Below are 24,246 nucleotides of genomic sequence, written 5' to 3' on the forward strand. Positions count from 1 at the left end.
TTGAGAATCTAACAAACCTCAGACGGCTCTATCTGAATGGGAATTACATTGAATCCCTTTCTCAATCCCTCTTCGCTGGCCTGCAGTCGCTCCAGTATCTGTATTTGGAATATAACATTATCAAAGACATTTTACCGCAAACTTTTAACTCTTTGCATAACCTTCAGCTGCTTTTCCTGAACAACAACCTGTTAAGATCGCTCCCTGACAATGTTTTTGGCGGCACCATGCTTACACGACTCAACCTGAGGAATAACCATTTCTCCTACCTTGCAGTTCGAGGGGTTCTAGACCAGCTTTCAGCATTTATCCAGATCGACCTACAGGAGAACCCCTGGGACTGCACGTGTGACATTGTGGCACTCAAAAACTGGATGGAGCTGTCCAGTACCAGCGTCGTGGTTAACGAAATCACTTGCGATTCGCCGTCCAAACACGCAGGTCGCCTGCTGCGCTCGCTTCGCAACGAGGCCATCTGCCCCGAGCCCAGCGAGGCACCCCCGCCACAACATGCACCCCCTACAAAAGCCCCCACATTAATAAGCCCTGGCACTGAGGCCACCACCCCTTCCTCCTCTTCTTCTTTTAGCTCAGTCAGCCCCACCGAATCCCGAATCCACGCTCCTGAGTTACACCCCGAGGTCCCACTCTCAGTCCTGATTCTCGGACTTCTTGTTGTTTTCATCCTTTCAGTCTGCTTCGGCGCAGGCCTCTTTGTTTTTGTCCTGAAGCGGCGCAAAGGAGTGGAGCATGTCCCCACAGGCGCCAACAACTTGGATCTCAACTCTTTTCAAGTGCAATATGGCTCCTACACTCCTGAACCCACCCAAGACAAAACCTCTGAGAGCCACGTTTATAACTACATCCCCCCACCTGTGGGCTCCATGTGCCAAAACCCAATTTACATGCAGAAGGATGGCGAACAGGTGGCGTATTACCGCAACCTGAAGGAGCTCAGCTTTGGGCCCCTTGACGCAAAGAAAGACGTCCTCAGTCCAGGGGCCTACACAATCAGCACAATGGATTTTATGGATAAATCTCCAACATCATGTGGTCTGGCCACCCCGGATCCTCCCGAGATGTTGTATCAAAACTTAGGGGAGAGGCCCCACAAGGAGCTTCCCACAGCTGCAGGCGCCCCTCCTTTCCATTACAACTTTTGCACTTTACCTAAGAGACCTTGCATCGTGCCCCCCTACGAAGCTGCGACAGCCCGGCGGCATATCACCAACCAGGACAGGTTGAACAAAACTGTCCTGTACGGGACCCCCAGGAAATACTACGGGGCTGAACACCTTTCCAAAAACAATGAGCACCCGCTTCTGCTCCCTGGGAAGCTAAAAACAGAACCAGACTATTTGGAGGTTCTGGAGAAACAGACTGCGATGAGCCAACTGTAAGATAGCAACAACAATGCCCCCCCCCCCACACCCCTCCAGGTTCTGTGCAGCATTCATAATAATCATGCAGTTACTGAAATAATAGCCTCTCTCTATTTATCTGTCTTATCTATCCGTGTTCATTCCTACAGCATTGACTGGAAGCGAACCGAATCCTTTGATGATTTTTTGTCTCTCTTCTGTTTCTTCTCTTTCTTTCTTTTCCAGATGTATAAAAGGAGTATAATAAGTATATTATTATGCAGTTCTATTTTTTTTTCCTGGAAGGTATAAATTATTTCTTCTTTTTTGAATAATGAAATTCCAAAAGACTTTGATGACGGCAGGTATACCATGGGCAGGACTGTGCACAAATACGGCTTTGTGCTTTTCATAAAACTGTATTTTATTCTCCCTGTGAAAAACAGAAAATGTCTGAAATGATTATCATTGTAGAGGAGAGGTAATGCTACAGAATGACATTCCTGTACATACTTTTAGCATACACAGATAAATGGTGAGTGTTAAACCATAAAAGAGAACCTTTTCAAAATCCAACAAGCGGCAAAATCTTACTATACTTACTCCAGAAAGTGCCTTTGCACTCAACTATTTTATCAACAATGCTCTGCAAAATGGAAATGTTCCTTCTTTTTTTTTTTTGAAAGTGCTGTATTTTAAAGAATCAAATCTTTATGTAAAATAGAAAGATATTTGTCTGTTTAAAAAAGAAAAAAAGAAAAAAAAAAAATGAACGTGAGACTGGGTATGAAAAATATATATGAGTTCTTGGCGGGGAGAATTGTGTTATTTTGCTTTGAATATGAAGTGTCTTTGGAGATGTACAACTTATAGAGAATATTGTATGCTATAGGGGAGCAATACAGCGCGGCGAAATTGCGCCATTAAACTTTCACTGAAGCACTTTGTCAAGATCCTGAGCTTGAGTTCAATTTTGTATACACTGTGCTTGATTATTTTGGATGCTGCGGTGTGCTGTGGACTGCTCTAACGGTGTATGTGTGTGTGTGCGTGTGTGTGTGTGTTTGTGTGCGCATGGTGGAAGGCAGAGAAACTGAAAATAGAGCTTGCCTGCAGCTCCTCCTCTAATGATTGACGAGGTGGATTTTTGGGCCTCCTTCTAAGTTGAATGATAGCCATTGCTTCCGTCTTTCCTCCCTGACACAGCATCTCAAGGTTTCCTCCATATTCACACTCCTCCCTCCACTCCATCCATCTGATGGTGCACAGGCCACACAAATTTTTAGTTTGATGTAGAGGGTCAATATATTTCTCCAGCAGGATGTGTCAAAATGTCATTGAGTGCTGTGAACGGATTGTGATTGTGAAGATATGTAGATTGAAAAGAAGGACAAATGTGGCATCCTTTAACACCTGCAGCTTCTAGGGCACTGCAATCTTACATGAGGGAAGCATTGTCATTAGTATAGCAATTAAAAGTAGTGAATTGCCCCTTGTGGATAAGCAGTAAAAGCAAATGTGCCAGTGGTGAAAATGGAGACCAGACTGCAGTATAGAGTACTGTCTCTGCTGGAAATCCTTTCTCACAAGATGCAGCATTCCTCCGCATCCTGCCGTTCCAAAATGACAGCAGTTATGTAGATTGAAAAAAATGTGGCATTCGTAAACAGCTGCCGCTTCTCTGGCATTTGAATCTTACAGCAGGCAAAGAATTGCAATTAGTATAGCAATTGACAGTCGTGGATTGCTCTTATGGATAAGGCAGTGAAAGGAAATACAGTCTGCAGCATAAAGAGCACTGACTCTGCTAGAAACCATCTTTTAGGAAATACAGCGCTTCTCCGCAACCTGCCATTTAAAACTAATGCAAGTTTGTGCATGTGTGCGTATGATGATCCCCTGTGCATTTAAAGGCCTGTCCTCTCTTCTCCAGCCGTGTGACATGGACGAACTGTGCTACCCGCTCTAATGCTAATTCTGTTTTCTGTCCTTCAACTCGAGTTGACATTGGCTCTTTGTATCCTCTGTGAATGGCCTCCCAGCGGCCAAATTCTTCTCCACCCCCCCTTCTTTTCCCTTTTGTATGCCCAGCACCCTCCTCCACCTCCTCCTCTGTCTTTTGTCCTCGTGTTTTTCCCCCTGCTGGATCTCTGCTGGCTATTGTGTAACTGTCCAAGGTGCTGAAATGTTGCCGGCAACAGGGCCTCGTTCCAATTTGACAGCTGGGACCAATGAGCCCTGCGCGAAGGAGACAAGCGAGTTCTCTTTTTTGAGAGTGAGGTTGCAAAGTGGTGTGCTTTGTGCTGGTCTGTAGATACAACAGATACAAAAATAGTGTTTTGCTGGAAATCCTTTCCTAAAAAAACAGGTCTTGCGATGGCTCCTAGGCCAACGAGCTTTGTGCATTGGGGGGAGTCCCTGCATATTGCATGTAAGCTGGTTGTATTTGTTGCTCTTTGTTGGTGACGGGTTGGTTGTGCTGAAGGATTATATCACATTGGAAGAAACAGTACCTTAATTCAGGGTCCACTTGCTAGCTTTTGTCTGGAGCTCTCAGCTACCTCTCACAGTCTTCCAAAGACCTTTGTTCCCTTTGAAAATATGCTCTTCTGAAGACTGTGAATGCAGTTTAAGGCTCTCCAGATATATTTGCAGGTATGCGGGTTTGCCATTGATGAGAGAATTTGCTTTTTTGCTGTTCCATGTAAGCTAAATTTAGCTGTTTATGAGGCATCTAGTGTTTTTTTTTAGTTAATAGTTAAAGGATAACTATTACTAATAAAAAAAAAAATTAGAAAAATGTATTAATTAATAAAAAAAAGCCCTTTTTTTAATAACCTCAGTCATCATTTCTAATGGTTATGATAACAACATTATCAATCATTTGATTGCTGAGATCTGGGAACAAAGTCTGACGTGTCAATCAAACAGCAATGTTTGATTTTGTCCCCCAGCTTCGAGCAGCTTCCTTTGTACAATGCACGACATTTTTTTCATACTTTTTTGCATACTTTCTTTTTTGAGTGTGCTTTATTTTTCCCATTTCAGTCATTTGAACACACCAAATAGTGATACTTGTAAGACATTACGAGACAGTTTGTGTGCACACAACTACAGCAAATGCAACAGTTGAACTCAGTCTGTTATTTTTAACTGATTTCAACAACAGAAAGTTTGGGTACGAAATTGCCTTTGTCCTTCAAATAAGATTGGTTATACTTGTTTACAACTACGATGACGCGATGTTGCTGCATTCCCAGATTTAAGCAATAATAAAGGCTTTCCTCTGTTATCACATCTTCCGCCCTGGACTCCGCAGAAGGAACATTTATATCCATCCATCTAGTAGGAATTGGGGCATTGACATCAGAGAATCCCCACCGGTTCACAATCCTTCTATGATAGATTGTTTCAATAAACTAGTATTAGGCAGGAACCTCAGTTTCTCTCAGTAAGCAGAGTTTTGGGTAATATTGTTTGCTGCAAAATTGTGTTCCGGAGCGATCGAGCTGCAGCTCTGAACACCTGAAAAGACATTTTCCCTTTAATGTTGTTTTGCTGTTACTGCTGCATGAAACACCTCATTTACTCCAAATCCTCCACATTTTCTCTATCTGTTCCCTTTTTTTCTTTTTCCCTTCTTGCATTTACTCTTAGTGCCATAACTTTTTTTTTTAAGATGTCATATCTAGTTGCTTTCATCCATGGTTTCTGGTGCAAAGGCTCACGGGGAGCAGGGGAGATGCTGCGGTAAGCAAAGCTGTGAATGCCGTCATGTGGGCTTCCTTTTTAACAAGCTTCGCCATTTCAGCTGCTGTGTGAATGGGAGGGGAGAAGAAAGAGAGTGTGAGGGGGAAAGAGAGGGAAGGAGAGAGTTCAGCAGAGACGAACGGAAGGAGAGAAAGAGAGAGAGAGAGAGCTGTTCATTCCTCTCCTTTTCTGAAAATGGAGTGATTTTCCTTCCTTGGGCACAATAGGTCCTCTGTGTCTTTTTAGTGGCAGTGAAGGAAAGAGAGGGAGAGCTTGCATGCATGCGCCTGCGCGCACATGTACACACACACACACACACACACACACACACACACACACACACACACACACATACACACAGGGGATATAAGGGAGGGTTGGAACATGTGCAGCCTTGCAAACCAATGAGGAAGCTTTCTCCCCAGAACACTCTCCTCTCTTATCTTGCAGCACTGGGACTTGACGTGTGTGTGTGTGTGTGTGTGTGTATGTGCGTGCGTGCGTGCGTGTGTGTGTTTGTGTGTGTGCATGCGTGTGTGTGTGTGTGTGTGTGCGTGCGTGTGTGAGTGAATGAGTAACTAAGTGACTGAATGACTTAGTGTATTTATATATTCATACTGTATGTGTGTACGTCAATATCCCTGCAGAGATTTTCTCTTTTTTCTACTTAGATAACATTGAAATGTAATAATAGCTATTTTGTGGATACTGCTACCTCTCTCACCCCTTCACACAGTCTCCTTTCTTTCTGTCCCTCTCTCTGAATGATTTGATAGAGGACTTTAAATTGGTATTCCTATAGTGTGGCTCAATATGTGGATAAGCGATTCAGAGATGACTTTGAAGCATAAGGGCTGTTGCTTTGAGTTGATTTAGAATAGTCGGCCTTTTCTGTATGTGTGTGTATGCATGTGTGCATGTTGCCGTTTTTTGACTTTTGTGCATTATGTTGCATTTGATGCCAGCTTTTCACAAATACAATTTTAATCATTTTTGCCACAGATTGCTGCAATCTATTTCCCACTACTCACTGCTCACTGTGTGTGTGCGTGTGTGCGTGTGTGTGTGTGCGTGTGTGTGTGTGTGTGTGTGTGTGTGCGCTCCCGGCAATGTGTTTATCCTTATTCCATCAGTCAATTTAGCCGTTCCCCTTAACTCATTTTCAATTATGTTCACGTCATCCTGAGCTGTCATTTCTTATTTTGAGGTTTATTTTTAATGTAAGCCACTGTGCACTCTGGAAGCAATTGTTTGACTTAGCTTTGCGACATGCTCCCAGCTTCTTGAACTTGGATATCACCATTGTGTCATATTTAGCAGAGGTGGATGGTGGGCAGGTGATTTATTTTACTTTCTTTTTACGATCAATGTGTAAAAGAGAGAAATGTGTGATCATTTTAAAAACATTTAGAGCATCTAATAGACCCAGTTTTGCCTCTCAGCTGTGTCTGCAAATGAGAGGCAGACTGACAGACAAAGATTATTGCTTCATTTGTCATTTTACTGCTGTTTCATTCAGAGGTTGTGGAATGTCTCTTTTTGTGGTTTTTGACAGTTTTGCTTTGGGGCACATTTTGTTGGGTTGCATTTGAGTCTATTTATGTTGTTAAATGTTTATGCTTGTCTTTAATTCAGTCTGTACACACGGCCGGATTGACTTGTTGAGCCCATATGAAATACAAGTTCCCCCAGCCCATTATGCCACAAACTACCCAGAAAAACAATCAGTGCTGTTTGCTTGATTTAACACAAATTTGTTGTGTACCAAATTTGGAAAATTTTAACTAATTGCTAAAACTCGATTTTGACACTGGGGCCTTTAAAAAGAGAGGGCACAAGATTACAAAAAGTGTAATTACCATTTCATCTTGGTAATCCTGCTTTGCGTGAAGGTTCTTAGATCTTTTCGATTCACCTTTTTAAAGAGAACTGTTTATATTTTTTATTTTTTTTAACAGGTCTTACAACCTTTAAGCCCAGTTCAGACCAAAGATATGTGACGAGACAAAACCGTTTTGGAACGTCGCAGAGAAAAGTTGCAGCGGCCTGTGAACCGGCCCGTATCAGCTCGACTCAAACCAGCTGATGCCGTCGCCTGCGACTCAGCTGGTCGAGTCTCCAGACGCTGGTTTTATTGAACGTAAGGGACGTCACCTGTTTCAACAGCCAACAGAGAAGTCATCTTGAAAAGTCAGCTACAATAAAATGCTCCTTAATCCATTTTATTTCTGTTACAAACTGTTAACGGAGGCTCAACGTGCGCCTGCAAGCACATACTGTCGAGCGAGCTAGAGAGTGACTGAAGTGAGGGAGCGCCTAGGACAAAGCAGTGACTCAGAGAAATAAAACGTGTTTTCGCCGATTCATCACTAGCAATGTAACTGTAGCAAGCATCTCACTATCACTAACGTTATCCACATTCATATTTAGACGCAACAAATGATATATTTAGCTACAAAAAGCCTAAAAGTTGGAAGTTAAGACAGAAGTACATAGAGTCGTTGCTATGGAGATAATACACCATCTCGTCTCGTCGCATTAGTGTAAACTAGCAGGTTTTAGAACACTGCAGACCGACACGTTGCAAGTAGTTGCAAGTTTCAACTCGTCTCGTCGTGAATCTTTGGTCTGAACTGGGCTTTAGACAAGGCTGGATTACCATCCAGGCAAAGCAGCTAAACCCCCAGGGGTTTTTAAGTGTTTTTTTTGTTTTTCTGTTTAATTGCAAATGTGTTAGGGAAACTGCATCACTGTTGCACAATATTTCACACACAGAAAACCAGTGCGTTAGGCAGTAATATTCCAGCATAGGTGCTCTGGTTGGCTTCTCGGTGTACATAATGAAGCTGCCATGTACAGTATAGTGAGCTGTGTGCACTGGGTACATAATGATTCACAGGAAGGTGGGTGTTCAACAGGGGCCCAACAGATAATATGTTCAGACCATGCCTTGACTCAAGAGGCTTCACTCTTTCTCCATGTCAGTGACCATGTGAACATGTAACATGGTAATCTGTAAATTGCTGCAACTGATTGAAAATGATGCAACCTTCTATTAACACTTGAGTAAGACTAGATCAACCTAATCAGCCTTTTAACAGGTTTCTTATCAGTGGAAGGACCTAGGTGACCCTTTTAAAACTGCCATCTGGTGTGTGTATAAAATGTACGTGTCACACTTATGTGATACGATCAGCCATTTATACAGAGCTATCTGGCTGAGCAATGTGGCATGTCTGTGGATGATTTACTGTTTGAAAGAGAAATGGCAACATAAACACTGCTTGGTCTAAGTGTCTTCAACAGACACTCAATGGCACATGCAATATTAGCTAAACGCAAGTCTGCTTCTGTAATTTAGAGCGAGAAACGCACCGTGTCGAGCTTTCCCCCTGCTCCACAGCAGACAGCTGAGCTGTCACAGTCAACCAAGCAGAGTGAGAGATAGCTGCTCCGGATGCAAGGCATACTGCAGCGAGGTGGTTACATGTAATTAAAATGTAATTGACTCCTTTGCATGCAATTAGTGAGCCTGCTTAAATATTGATGTTTCCTGTGATTGTGCTCGATTAGATTATTGATTTACAGTCTTTCATGTACAGGCAGTTGCATCCATGCCAGTTGCTATCTTGTTGTACAGAGCTTTTTAGCCTGTTGTAGCTCATGGTTATTCAACAAAGTCTCATTACCTTGGTTTCCAGCCAAAGCAGGCAGCTGTTTCCAGAAAGAAAGCTCTGATGAATGGCAAACAGGCCAAAGTTAAGACGAGCTGGTGATCAAAGTGGAGTATTTAGCAGCTAAAGAGACAGATATGTCCCTCTGCAGTTGGTGGAGACCAAAACTGGGCAAAAAGAGACTGAATGCTACATTTAAATTGGTCAGGTGGAAAGAATTACAACTCTCAATGAAAGCTAAAGTTGCTCTGTTTCTGCTGTATCTGCAAATAGGCAAGTGTTTGCTAATATGTTTGCCAGAACAACTACAACAAAGATCCCATATTATGCTCATTTTCAAGTTCATACTCTCGGCCACTCCGTACCGTTATTGCAGCTGGGGAATGGCGGTAATGGCACTGTAGCGGCACTTTATACATATATTGTGACATCAGAACCGTAAGGAAGTCCTGACGGCTCGATTAAAGGCCAATACTACCGTATTGGTCCGAATATAAGACAGGTTTTTTTTCCTAGAAAAAAGTCTGAAACAGTGGGGTCGTCTTATAATCGGGGTCTAGACTGTCAGCTGTTCAAGTCGCAGATTGTAAGGGACGTCACCTGTTTCAACAGCCAATAGAGAAGTCAGCTATAAACTGTAGGAATAAAATTATCCATAATCCATTTTATTTTAATGTTACAAACAGCTGTCGAAAAAGCAGAGTTTTAGACGGAGCCTCAATAAGCGCCCGAAAGCAAGTAACGTTGTATGGTGGAGAGAGATACTGAAGAGAGAGAGCGCCCAGCGGCGTTAGAACAAAGCCGTGAATCAGAGAAATAAAATGTGTTTTCGCCAATTCATCACTATAAGTGTAACTGTAGCAAGCATCTCAATATCACTAACATTATCCACATTCATTCATAGACAAAACAAATTATATATCCAGCTACAAAAAGCCTGGAAGTTGGAAGTAGAACAGAAGTACATAGAGTCGTCAAAAATTCTACATGTTCTGTGGAGGTGTTTTTGTCGGCTGGGACTGTCCTGCAGTTTTGTGGCAACTATGCCAATAACTTTGCAAAAAAGGTTCACACCGCTGGCCCCAGGGGGTGGGGCTGAGGGGATGGCGAACTATCGCTCCTCTTCTGCCCTTCTCCCAGGGGTCAACAGCCAGCCTCCAAACATTACTGTCCACCATAATTACCTCCACACCAAAACATATTTCAAACTTCGACAGGCCATCCACCTCTCAAAAATCATAAATAAAACACTACACATAGGCACCTTCCCACAGGGAACGATGAGACAAATTAATAGGCTTACATTCTTCATCAAACCCTCTTCACCTAACTATAATACATAAGAACTGGTTAAACTCAACACAGACACATGGATGCACAACAACATGAACATACTTAGGGATCACTACAACACAGTCATTGCTACACAACTGCAGGACCTTCCACTATTCACACAGGCATCTTTTAATAAAGCTATTCAGTGGGGGAGAGCGAGATAGAGGAGGAAACTCATGGCCTCCTCTGTCGCCACACTGAGGGACCTCATATCTTTGGCTAGACAGTTAACGTTACTTTACTGTCCAATTCAAGACACCAACAGTTAGCGTTAAACAGATAAAAATAACGTTTTTCACAATTAGTAATGTTACTTACACTTCTTGACGAGCTCTTCTTCCATTTTTGGTGGAAATGCGGTCGTGTTTATTATGAATCCCACTCGTTTTCTTGGCAAGACCCGCCCTCTAGTTAGGGTCCTAGAATTGTGATCCTGAAAGTGCAGCCTTTTTTTTACAATATTGGGCCTTTAACATAACAATTCACTTAAAAAAAAAAAGTCAATGGCTGCAGCTTTAAATATTTTATATTTTATGAAAAACCTGTCCAAATGTCTGTAGCACCATCCCTTTTATATCATGACTTGTGCTGAAATTAATGAAGACAACTAGCTGATCAACAGAGTTATCCAGCAATTTTAAGAATTAATTAGGTCATTTATCAAGTAAAAGTGCCTGGTTTCAGCTTCTGAAAAGGTTCTTCTCAAATGTTAGGATCTCTCTGTTTTAAATCAGTGTGAATTGAATAGCTTTAAGTTTGGGACTGTTCCTCCAACAAATTAGCAATGGGAAGAATAGGGAGAAAACTCCACTTTAAGTTGACAAATAAATGTTCACATTCAGTAGGTACTTCCTGACAAAACGCACTGTATGTGACTTAAACATTCTGAGGGCAATTCCCTCCTCATAAAACCATTTTTTAAAAGTAGTTTGAAACTTGCTATGTTTCCATTCATTTCCATTCATACCCTAGTGATGGCCAAATGAAGCCTCATAAAATGGTTCACAAAGCTTCATGAGGTTTTGTTCGGCCATCACTAAAATACCCTAAAACTAGCTGCACTTTTGTGTATTGAGTATTTGTATATAATAATAATTGTTGCAGCCCTATATTTGACTCGGCAGTATTTAACAACACTGTGTTGGTAGAAAGTGTGATTGGGGTGTGTGGTATTGTTGGCATCAATCCCTACTGCAGCACACAGTACGACACTCGCTCACCTACAGGATGTCAAAGGAGTATTACACAGTTGTATTTGGCAGTGGGATCTATCATCTGCTCTTTCTTCCTGATATCTTCAGGCAGTGATATCGTGTATATGACACTGACTGCAGGGGCTGAATTCCAGAGTGATAAGAAGGTTTAGCTTGTCTGTGTAAAGGGTTGAATGTCAGAGGTGTTTGAAGCAGACAGGCAGATTCTGTTGCGCTGCAGTCTCGGGTCTCTGTTTCCCCGAGGTGTGTTAACTGATTGTATTCTGACAGGATCCTGCAGGAAAACTGCACCAATTTGACTTTTAATGTTTCCTATCTGACATCCCACATTGTATCGGCCAGATCATCTACTGTATCATGCAACAGACATGATAAAACAGACAACAACAGACATGTAGAATCAAATCTGCCAGTCTGCCAATGATTCAGTAACTCATTTGCCCTTTTGGAGATTAAAAGGTTGCATGAGACAGTCTAATTTGGTTTCAAGTCATTCTAGCTCTTACATGCTGCTTTACGCTGATCAAGGTTCTTCAACTTTCCCCTATCAGTCTACAGTATTGGATATCAGAGATGTTGAACCTGGTTGTATCTGTTTCAGGGCTGGATTCAATCCAACAGAGTGATACCACTTTGATCCAAAGTGCTTTGGTATTGGGTGTAAGAGGTTGTCTGGCAAGTTGTATCTGACTATATCTACAGTGTTAGGTTTATATTGCCTGGACTTTTATAAGGTAAGGTCTTAAAACATGTGTTTTATTAATGCAAAACGGAAGGATGTTTCATCAATACAACATAATATATTGTGACATGGAAATCACATTGTGGTATTTTTTTTCTTTTACGACTGCTTCGATCACAGCTACAAATCATCATAACTTTACATTTTTGCAGGGATTTATCAAACGCAGTCTATAGGCCTTCTATTTTAAAAATGTTTTAATTTGTGGCCGGGGTAGCTCAGTTGGTAGAGCGGGCGCACATGTGTGGAGGTTTACTCCTCGATGCAGCGGCTGCAGGTTCGACTCTGACCTGCGGCCCTTTGCTGCATGTTATTCCCCATCTCTCTCCCCTTTCATGTCTTCATCTGTCCTGTGAAAATAAAGGCCTTAAAATGCCCAAAAAAATAATCAATAAATAAATTTGTATTTCCCTACCATTCCAGACAGCTATTGATTTCCATTTCTGTTCCTACAGTTGAAATAATCAACAAGCAGACACTTGATACTTGAGTTGTGTGATTCCCTCACACACTCCCTTTGGATTTTCATACAGTGAATAAATAAATGGAAATCAAGGAATGGCAGAATAGACACACTGCAAATTCAGAAACTGTCTAACCTGCATTTGAAAATTATCTTCTAAAATCTAAAGTATACATGATTGTAGCTGGGGAGTTGAGGAGTTGCACACAACTAAAACTTGCAAACACACTGGTACAACTTGGGTCTTATGTAAGGCAATCAGATGAGCAATGAGATGGTTTTAAAAAATCCAGATTTTTTATTTGGAGGTATAACCAAAAGGGAGAGCATCCAAAATGTTGTTAATCAACCATCATTGCACAGGAAAACTGAAAAAAACACAATTACAGTGGGTCAAAGTTGAACCAGGAAGTGTAATCTTTGATAGATTTGGGTTAGCAGTTAACATTTGGGGTACTGTTCACCTTCCTCTTCTAAAGAAGCCTAACCAGTTTTTTATGTTTGTTTTTCTGATTGCTAATGTTTCTTTCCCAATCAGACTTCCTTTTAGTGATACAATTGTTCTCATATCTAAGTAATTAACTAAGATAACAAGACCCAGATCTAGAAACCCAGATTTATTTTATAAACATAAACAAATCTATTTTTTGAGGCAACAAACTTAATGCTCAAGTTTGATAATAACTTTTAAGCTTTCAGCTGTTTCTCATGGACTTCCTCAGTGGACTGAGTTTGACTGAGCAAACTGTAATATGAGGTTGAAAGCTATCTTTGCTGAAGTTAAGATTTTCTTTGCAACTTTAAGACATCAAGAGCTTTCACGCTCGATAACTAAAGCTGTATTATACATTACCTAACATTAACCATTAGCTAACCTTTTCACATGGTAAGTCCTTAATTGTACACTGTTTTCCTCCAGTGTGTAGTATTTCTGTGAATAGTTCTTCAGCTGAATGTGGTCTATCTACATTACTGGGTGTCAGACACCCTTTAGGTAGTTCTACAGCAGAGGATTCAGTCAAGATCTCAGGTTTTTTTTTTTTTTTAGCTGGACAGAGGTGCTAAGCTGCTGGAGGGATTAGAGTTCCCTCTATCTAAAATCTTGGGTTTGTGTCGAGGTCGAAAGAGCTCAACCAGGAAGCATTTCCTGTGACAAGAGGATGTAGAGAGACGATAATCAATTACAGAGACAGAGAGAGATGGTGGGACAGAGGAAAGACGTTGTAGAAAGGGAAGGAAAACAGAGATACAGCAGGGTGGTGGAGGCCAGGACAGGAGAGGAAGACGGTGAAAAGAATCAATAGACTTGGTTCAATAGGCTCATTGCTTTTGCCAAGGACTCCTATTCATTGGTGTGTAGTAATGTGCGTGTGCAGAAGTGTATTTGGACATGTTACACTAACTAACTAGTGTTTGTTTGTGTGTGCCTTTAAATGTGTGCGTTACAAGGCTGCCTCAAGGCTGGTTCCTTGAGCTAGTCACTGTTGGTCAAAAGGGATTTACCTCAAACTAGTCTCACATTGCCAGACCTTCCTCCAAAGTGCTGCAGACGAGAGTCTGGCTAGTCCACACAGCATTCCGGGTTGTCTCTAGTTTATCGGCATTTCTTTAAACCAATCACAATCGTAATGCGTGGTGCTAAGCACCGGACAGAGCCACGGTGCCGCTGCAAAATAGCCTCAGGAAGGAACTTTGGTGGAATGTGTACGTTCAAAAGCTGTTTTAGTCTTGCAACAGAAAACTCAGATTGGACAGATAGTCTAGCTAGCTGTCTGGATTTACCCTGCAGATATCTGAGGAGCAGTTAACCATAGTCCTCATAAATCCACCGGAGTTTAAAATTCCAACACAAAGAAAGAGGAAGGTAACTGACATCCGGCCAGAAAGAATGAAATCCGGCAGAATTTCCAGCGGCAACGGAGCAATCCCGGAAATGGAACGTTGTGGATATAGACTAACCTCAAATCAACAAAGACACAATAAAAAGACAGAGAGGGAGAGAAAAGGGAAGAAAATTAAAAGAACCAACCCTGAGGTCTGTGCAGTAGTGATGTCCAAATGAAGCTTCATGAACCACTAGCTGTATTTGTTGACTAGATGGTACTGTTGGTTTAAAGCAGGGGTCTTCAATGTCTTTTAGGCCAGGGACCCCTTAGCTGAAAAAGAGACAGAGTAGGGACCCCCTACTGCATATATTGTAAACAACTGACTTGCAATTAAACTTGGCCAAATGGATGAAAATAAATGGATATTATTTATACCATTTATTTATATATATCATTTTTTAACGTTAAACATACATGTGGAGGGCAAAGTGAATATTTAAGTTTAACTGTACAGCCACCATAGTGGCTACCATATGTAGTAAGCTTATCTTCAATATGTAAACATACATATTTATTTTAAAAATAGGCCAATTTATCTTTGCTATTGATATGTTAGATTCAAATTCATGTATATTTTCAGACATTTTCATTTTTGAAAAAAGAAACTTTCAAAAACATATTTTTAAATATTTTGGCGGCCCCGTTGCACTTACTCTGAGGACCCCCTAGGGGTCACTGACCCCCTGTTGAAGATCTCTGGTTTAAAGAAAAAGGCTCAAGTAACGGCAGTTCAGTGTGCTTTCAACCTTTTGTTGAACAGAGAGAGAGCCATCAATTGGGCTCAGAAAAAAAAAAAAAAAGCTTCATCATTTGGACAATTTAGTTCTGTCCTTCAGAAGTAATTTCCTCTAATGGAGCTGCCTCACTTTTACTCACAGCAAAATCAATGCAGCTCTTCACTAAGTCTTGTTGTGGAGTGGCTGTTGACTGAAACTATCTACACACAAATCAAAAAGTCCATTTCTAACTTGTTTTAATTTTTTTGTGGATTAACATTGACCAAAGTTATTTGACCCTTTAAATGAGACTGACTCAATTTCTTTGCCCAGAGTGCAGAGAGGCAGGACCAGATTAAACCGCTAGACGCCAGGCAAATTGATCCGTGGCGGAGTCCACCTACCCCAGGTTGGCTCTGTGTCAGTTTATTTTTGTAATTCAATTACCATACATTTATTTAGGATTATTCACCATGAAATCTTAATACCTACTGAGAATTTAAAGGTTAAAAGGTCTCACGATTAAAAATAATGTACGACTAAAGGCCCTTTAGTGGTGCATATTCCCATACCTAATTAATCAAGTGACAATACACTGAATGACATAGTAAACTGAAGGGCTTTGGGGGGCCATGAGGGTCCAGGACCCTGGGACATTTGCCTGCTTTGCCCAATTTGTAATCCAGTCTTGCACACATACAGCCGATTTAGGTGAACTAAAACTAAAAGCAGTTTTTCCAAGTTCAGACTGAGCTCGTGGAACATAAGTAAAAGCTAGTCAGCAGAGCGAGTCTAACAATGTTTCTTTGAATGACAAAGAATGTAAGGTGACAGCCAAAACACACCGCACGTGGAAACGCTGTGAATAGCACAAAAAGCATAGATGCGTGCCTGATCGTGCGCCTGGCTATTCATACCAGAGGCAAAGTTCTCCGCGCCGGTCACAAAGCGATCCTTCTCCTCTCGGCTTTCTATCTCTCTATCTCTTTCTCTTTCTCTGTGTGTGTGTGTGTGTGTGTGTGTGTGTGTCTCTGTCTGTCCATCTGTCGGCCTCTCAGTGTGCCTGATTGCTTGTCTCGCTAGACACAGCTGAGAAGTCAGGACCAAAATCTCTACGAACCTGGGTGTTTTACTTTGAAATTTGTTTTATTTTTGTAAAGTATCCAGCTGTACTGTGGCCTTCCTTTATGTGATTACCTGCCTGGCTTGAGACATTTGCTTGCTGATCGTGGAAGAAACAGAGGAGACGTCGAAACGATCTCTGCGGCCTGATTGCAGCCGGTGTAGCGCCAAAATGAAAATAGCTCCGCTTGACGGCGCTTGACGGCGCTTCGCGGCTATTCGCAGCGCGTCCACGTGCGGTGTGTTTCTGGCGTAAGATGGTAGTTTTCCAACAAGGGCCTTATAGATAAAGAGATACCAGTGAGTATCACATCTTTCTTGGAAAGAAGACAATTTTGCCTAATAATTTTTAAAAACACAAATCATCAAATTAAATCTAACTCTTGCATATACTATACAACTTGCAAGTTTTGCCCTGATTTCATTATATCTGGGTCAGGAGTGCTACATGGTCGCTTTGAAAAGAACATATCAACAGTTTTACTAACATTTAACTTAAGACATGATTTGTCAAGCCATCTTATAACATGGTTCATTATTATCAAAAGCAATCCAGGTGATTATTATCTACAGTGCAAACAGGAACTGTTGGTAGCTGGAGTATAAACCCCATTGGCTGAAGGTTTCAAGCTATGCATTCACTTTAGGATGATCTGATCCACCAGATTGGTATTAGTACAGTAGTTAATACTGTCCTCTTGGAGTGGATCAGGTATCGGCCCGATGTCACTGCTCCACTGTTTTTTTCTATCCCTTCATTCATTCATTAAGTTTAATTAAGTCCTGTGTCTTTAAAAAATATTCCAGTGATTTCCATGCAGTCTTATATGCAGATTTTAAATTTGGAAAATAGATGGTATCAGATCACTCCTTGAAAAAGTTTGATCGGTGGGTCCCTACTTCAAGCTTAAAGCTTTAGTGCGTAACCTTTTGATATTATTGAACGTCCGTTACATTCAAGCCAAATGAGTTGCTACAAAGCTAAGTAAGCCTATCAGCTCTACACAACTCTCTCAGTATTTCTCAGTATGGCTATGCTCAGAAGATTGTGGCGTCCGGCAACTTTCCCGCGCAGAAACTGGAGTGAAAATAATTACCTCTTCTGAAGACTCCGTTTCGTCTTTGGCTACTAGCAACTGCGTGGAGGAGGAGTGGGGGCGTGTGCGCGATCACGGGAGGCTTGTATCATGTGGACGCGCCGACAATGTTGTTGTCATTACTTAGAATTCCTCATGGGGGCGACAGCAACTACGCACTATAGCTTTAACTGAACAATATTAGGTGTTCCTATGGAAGATGATTAGGGCCACATGTGAAAAATTTATTTGCATTCTGAGTTTAAAGTCAGAATTCTGAGAAAGTTTTAAAAGTCAGTTAAACTGACTTTAAGAACTCAAATACATTTTTCAGATGTGGCCCTAATCCTCTTTAATTTTAAACGAGGGGTGGGAGGAAAAGGGAGAGGAAGAAAGGATAGGAGTGAAAGGGAACAGAGAGGAAAGAAAGAAGCAGTGCACAAAGAATAAGAATGATCAGACAAGTAGAAAGTGATGAAGGAAACGAAGAAAGCAAAATAAGAAATGAAAGAAGGGAGAAAGGGAGGAAAATGGAGAACTAAAGGGACCCCGGTCAGAGAAAACATAAAAAGACAGAAGGAAGGGAAGAAACTAAGGAAATAAAGGAGAAATTAATGAAGCAGTAAAGAGAGGAAGATATGATGAAACAGAGGGAGGGAAGAAAAGATGTTGTGGAATTAATGAATACTGGATGAATAACACTAATTTAACAGTAACTCAATCCTGAGGCTAAACAGTGAAATTATGATTTTCATATCACTGCTAAACCTTTTTTTTTAATAAAGTACAGCTTTAATAGAATTGTTTCTGTGAGTGGCAGGTGCTAATTGATCAGGGGTTTGAAATGAAAAGAAGAAGAATGGATGAGGAAAAGGAAAGGAAAGGAGAAACGGAGGCAGCAAACAAAGTAAGAAGAAAGAAAGTAGAGCAGGGGCTTTAATTCTACTCTGGATCAAATTGATAGTCCCGTAAGGTTCGATAATATAGTTTGCAGACAAAGGTTTACAGAAGAGACACATTTTAAAACTTGAAATCACAATAACCATAACATCACAATAAAACAATAAAAGCCGATGACAACAATAAAAAGCTCTCTCTTCAATGCTCACTCACACTTTCCTCAAGGTAACACCTGAGTCTCCTGGGAAGCAGTGAGCTGCTATTATTCACTGATTGATTTGTTCTTTTGTTAAGTTATGTAACAGTTTTCCCGCTTTACATTGATTCTTTCTTCCTTGATTTCTACTTTTTGTCTTTGCTACTTTTTTGCTATGCTTTTAAAAATCGGATTCCAGATGTACATTTACCCCCACAACACTGCTTCTAGCTTTGCATACAGTATTTTGTCCTTCCAACTGATGTCTACAGAGTGCCCTGAGGGTCATAGCCTTTTGATATTATATTTTTCCCAACTCCTGTTTACAAGGTTGAAATTAAACTTTGAACCACAGCTATAATAGGCCAACCCAGTCTCACAGCAGTTCGTGTAAATGTCACGTTATTTTTAATCTATTGATGGGGACGCGCCACAATAACGGGATGGCGGAGGTTGGGTTTAGGAAAAACACTACAGGGAAAGGGCGCCTCACACGGCGGGAGACGGCCGCTGGGGACGCGCGACAATAACGGGTCGGTTGTGATTAGGAAGACTACGGGAAACAAAACGCCACACGCGGGACGCGATCCCCGCTCGCCCGGGTGAAAGTCCTGTGTTGTTTGACCCATCCACCACCCCGACCATCCTCCCTATGCGGATTTTCGGCTCTTTATACTACTCCCTACCATTTTCGTGCTGTGACCACGAAATATGCTTCCCATTGAAATACATTACTTCACATTCTCGTGCTGGCCACCACGTAAAAAACAAGAAAAACGTCCCCGTGAACACGTATCAATAGATTAAAAATAACGTGACATTTACACGAACTGCTGAACGGCTGAATAGGCTACTGTATTTTGTGTGATGCGCTTGGACTTAAAATAAGTGAGTAACAGCGGTAAGCCATTGTTGAATTCCTCTTTCCTCTATAAGCACAAGCTAGAATATTACTCATTTATTTTTCTGAAAATTATTAATCCATGCTTTTATTTAGTGGGGTACAAAGATGAACTAACACATTATATTACCTTTACACTATCTAACCCCAACTACCCCTTTTATTTTGAAGGTTAGAAATCTTATACTGCTGGACTGATCAATACGGGAGCAATTCCAGGATTTTTTAAGTGGGGTGGCCAATAATCAGTCAGGGGAGGCCCAAGGGATTTTATCATAATACAGCATAGAAAATCTGCTTAGAAATATAGGAAATATTGGATAGGATAAAACAACACAATGCCATTTTGCTAAATAAAACACATCCAATTCATTATTAATTTCAATTGTTTTTATTTTCATGTAATGTTTTATTTAGCAGAATTACATTATGTTGTTCTATCCTATCCAATATTTCCTATATTCTAAGCAGATTTTTCTATGCTGTATTCTGATAAAATGCCCCCCACCCACCGAGCCCCCCCTGACTGATTATTGGCCCCCCCCTATACCAACCCACTTTAAAAAATTCTGGAATTGCCCCTGGGTGCAATAGGGCTTGTTATAATAGCGTGCACTGGGGCCCGTCATAACTACCTTATGCTACTGGCCATGCGCATCTCAACTCTATTGAGAGTCATCAAAGCATCTCTCCATCACATTTAATAACCAGCAATCTTTCAGGACCTTTCATGTATTATCAAGTGTGGAAAACGATTCCTTCGACATTAACTGCAGGCTCGAGATGAGAGGGGAACAAGGGAAGAAGAGAAGCCTCACACATACTCTCTCACCATTTCTATTTTCCTTTCTGTGCTGCTCAGCTGAACTCTATTTGGATTCTATCATTGAATCTCTCCATTTAATTTCCTTCCTAATTAGCTGCCTTTCATTGCCGGGGAATGTGCTGTCTGCTGCCCAGTCTAGTTGCTGCAGTCTGTTGACATGCCAGCACTCTGAGTGTGTGTGTAGCTGTAGGGAGGGCCAGTCAATGCTGAAGTGTGTGTGTGTGTGTGTGTGTGTGTGTGTGTGTGTGAGAGACTAAATCAATAGCCAGTTATCAGATAGGGCTGGTTAAGGGCCTTTCTCTCCAAGGAGGGAAGAGTTAAGGCCTCTTGGAAAAACGCTCACGGCAAGGTTCATGTTTATTCATAAGCACAAACACACACAGACACACACACACACACAAACACACACACACAAACACAAACACACAAACACACACACACACACACACACACAGGCTGGGTACAGTTTAGTGATTTTGAAATGTAGCAAAGATCCCTGAGACTGGAGCAGGGGGGTCATGCTGTTTATTACATTGACTGTGTGTGTGTGTGTGTGTGTGTGTGTGTGTGTGTTTTTTCTGCATTAATGTGTGTGTGGCGTACAGGCATTAGTCTGGCTGTTCAGCTGGATGAGCGCACCAGTATGCAGTTCTATTCCTGTCTGACTGGTAACAGCGAGTCTCTTTGACAACATGACGCTGTGTGTGTTAGTGTCCATCGCCATATGTGTTTATATGTGTGTGTGTGTGTGTGTGTGTGTGTGGGCTGCTGAAGGCTGCGACATTTAATACTTTCGACAACGAGTCGGTGCGGGCTGGCCCTGTGGGAATATTTCAAGTCAATGTTTCAATACAACACCCACAATCCCCCGCAGCCAAAGACAGGAAGTGTAAACAGGAGGTGTAATAAGCGAGGGATTTTGTCAGACTGAGGTGATATATGGAGGTTAACAAGGTGTGCGTGTATGTGTGCGTGTGCAATGTTCTTAAATTATTTTCTATAAATGCCCCTATTTTTCCCCACTCTCTACTTATGCAATGATGCAATGGAGCCTGGTGTTGTAGCTCAGCTGCTCACTCTCCTTCACATAGGCTCTAAAGTGTAGGGGTCGAAAACAAAGTACTGTAGTTCTGAGTATCTCACACAGTGGAAGAAGAGGAAACAAAGCTGAGTTTGTGTACTATGTTGTGGATGGTTATAACATTTTATTTTACTCTGGGTTGGAACTACCATTGAGGACAATAAAGAAGTTATGGCAGGGAATTTAGAGAACCTGAGGAGGCAGTCAAAGCCCACCGTGGACCATACAATTACACTACTATACAACATGCACCGATATAGTAGGCTTTTAAAGGCTGATCCTGATATTATTTAGAGCCAATATCTTTTCAATGTGGCAGTTGTTTAGGCAACAATTATGTAAAATCTAAATAAAATGAAGGGGTTTAGTATTTCCTTCCCCAACCTATGTTCCTGACAGTGTGGAGAATAGTTTGAAGAATTATTCAGATCATTATATATATAACATTTACAGAAAATACAACAGAAAAGTGGAATTAATATGCCACGTGGAAACAATGTAAATGTACAGGTTTTTGGTGTCTAGTCAAACATCTCTTAGGAGGGTGAATACAGGCTTTTTCCTGCACAGAGGAATTGTTGGCGCCTCCTGAAGAGGTTTTAGCCAGCTCCAAAGGAAAATCACCAGCACCAAAATGACAAAAATTGAGAATAAAAATAGCAAATCCTCTCTAAATGCTTGCTTGTGGGAAATTGTTGGGTCTTTGGAAATTATAGTGTGGCCTAGACTTCTTTATCTGTAAAGTGTCCTGAGATAACTCCTGTTGTGATTTGACAAATAAAATTGAATTGAATTTAACTGTGTTTAGAGCAATTTACCAAACAACTATTGATTTATCTCCAGTCAGCCTGTACCGGACTTTCCTGGTGATTTATAAAAAATGTTTTAACCAGTTTTTTTAATTGGGGTTTTATTTACTCAAGCATAATTAGGTAACACAGACTCATAGCCTTTACTGTACACGGACTGATCATGCTTACTGTCGTGCGTAGTCCTCTCCCCCCTAAAGGCTCATTCTGAGCCAGGGAAAAAACCCTGTGAATGGACTGCATTTGTAAATGGACTGCATTTATATAGCGCACACACTGGTGGCCGAAGCTAATATATAAGGTGCCACCTGCTCATCAGATAAACATTCACTCACAGATGGCACAGCATTGGGAGCAATTTGGGATACAATGTCTTGCCTAAGGACATGTAGACCGCAGGGAACTGCAGATCGAACCACTGACCTTCTGATTGGTAGAGGACCGCTCCACCACCTGAGCCAAAGCCGCCTGATGGGTGGGGTGGAATTGCCAGAATATGGATTCATGACATTCTCTGAGCCAAAACCAGAACCAAAAATGCCATCTAGTAGGCTCACTTGGCCATCACTAGTCCAGGTTAGGGCAACACATATCAACATTAAAGCTATAGTGCGTAGTTTCTGTCGCACCCATGAGGCACGTCCACATGAAACAAGCCTTCCGTGATCGCGCACCCCCCTCACCCCTCCTCCACGCAGTTGACAGTAGCCAAGGAGGACACAGAGGATTAAAAAAACATGATGGACCCTTCAGAAGAGGTAATTATAGGTGCCCGTATAGCTCAGTTGGTAGAGCGGGCGCCCATATATAGAGGTTTACTCTTCGACGCAGCGGCCCCGGGTTCAACTTTGACCAGCGGCCCTTTGCTGCATGTCATTCCCCCCCGTCTCTCCCCTTTCATGTCTTCAGCTGTCCTGTCGAATAAAGGCCTAACGATGCCAAAAAGTATCTTTTAAAAATGTTCTTATATTCTTTATTCTTTTAAATTCTAAAGATATATTTTCAGCCATACTGAAAAATACAGAGAGAGTTTTATGAAGCTGATAATAGCTTTGTAGCAACTAATTTAGCAATGGCTTGAATGTAACGGACGTTCATTAATATCAAAAAGTTACGCACTAAAGCTTTAAAACAGGAAACCGTTGATATAATACAGGGGAGTAAAGGTGTGGAAGTCAGGGTGATAGATAACTGTACAAAGACTCATTTCGACTAATGCTCGATGTCAGTGTTAACCTTTAGAAAAATTAAACATGTCCTTTTGCCACCTTTAAAGAACATACTGTATGTTGCGAGTATTTGATACTTAGATGTATCAGATAGATGTATGATATAAAATGTAATCCTGGTTAGTTTCCCTGCAAATGTACCTGGTTAATGCAAAAATATTTGAATATGAATGTCATAAGGAGAAAAGGTTGCTTACTACCATCTGTCCCTTTAAATTTGAAATGTAAAGTTGCACTCTCACCTCTATTCTAACTACCTAGCCAATGTTCCAACTCAGATCTTACATTGCAGTTGTAACGGTGGTCAAGCATCAGGGGAACAGAGGCGAAATGTTGAATTTTTCTTCTTTCTTTCTTTTTCTTTTGGAAAATAAATGAGAACATTGTCTTCAGGCTTTGGTGTACACATTTACAGCTTCTGATCAAAAGTATACAGTTTCTCTGCCAACCGCTCTTTCAGCAATAGAAAATGCACACAAAACCATCATCTGAATCATAACTTGTAAACTTCTCATATAGAATGGCATTAACTGCAGCCTAAGAGAGGCACGCGAGACAGAATGTTAAAACACATGGAACGACAACTAATTAACGTTCGGGAATACTCGCTTAACATACGCTGTTGTCTCAGACATATATCGAAACTATACTGAGACAGGAAGTGTAAACAGGAGGTGTAATAAGCGAGGGATTTTGTCAGACTGAGGTGATATATGGAGGTTAACAAGGTGTGCGTGTATGTGTGCGTGTGCAATGTTCTTAAATTATTTTCTATAAATGCTCCTATTTTTCCCCACTCTCTACTTATGCAATGATGCAATGGAGCCTGGTGTTGTAGCTCAGCTGCTCACTCTCCTTCACATAGGCTCTAAAGTGTAGGGGTCGAAAACAAAGTACTGTAGTTCTGAGTATCTCACACAGTGGAAGAAGAGGAAACAAAGCTGAGTTTGTGTACTATGTTGTGG

The 24,246-nt window shown here is 41.3% G+C and overlaps 1 protein-coding gene and 1 long non-coding RNA gene across 2 annotated transcripts in view; both read left to right on the forward strand.

The window, feature by feature from the left end:
• The window catches only part of slitrk2 (SLIT and NTRK-like family, member 2), a 4,473-nt gene extending 2,161 nt beyond the window's left edge, over positions 1–2,312 (forward strand). Inside the window, exon 2 of the mRNA XM_031288329.2 lies at positions 1–2,312. This exon is cut by the window's left edge and continues 1,321 nt beyond it. Within this exon, the coding sequence (XP_031144189.1) occupies positions 1–1,400 (1,400 nt within the window). The 3' untranslated portion in view covers positions 1,401–2,312.
• A 4,519-nt stretch (positions 2,313–6,831) lies between these two features.
• Positions 6,832–23,911, forward strand: LOC116042224. The gene is made up of 4 exons (XR_004103162.1): positions 6,832–6,843; positions 7,895–7,897; positions 17,770–17,774; positions 23,826–23,911. It is a non-coding gene; the product is annotated as an uncharacterized LOC116042224 (long non-coding RNA).
• The last annotated feature ends 335 nt before the right edge of the window (positions 23,912–24,246 follow it).

The sequence above is a fragment of the Sander lucioperca genome, chromosome 1 (assembly GCF_008315115.2).
Source record: "Sander lucioperca isolate FBNREF2018 chromosome 1, SLUC_FBN_1.2, whole genome shotgun sequence".
Taxonomy (NCBI): Eukaryota; Metazoa; Chordata; class Actinopteri; order Perciformes; family Percidae; genus Sander; species Sander lucioperca.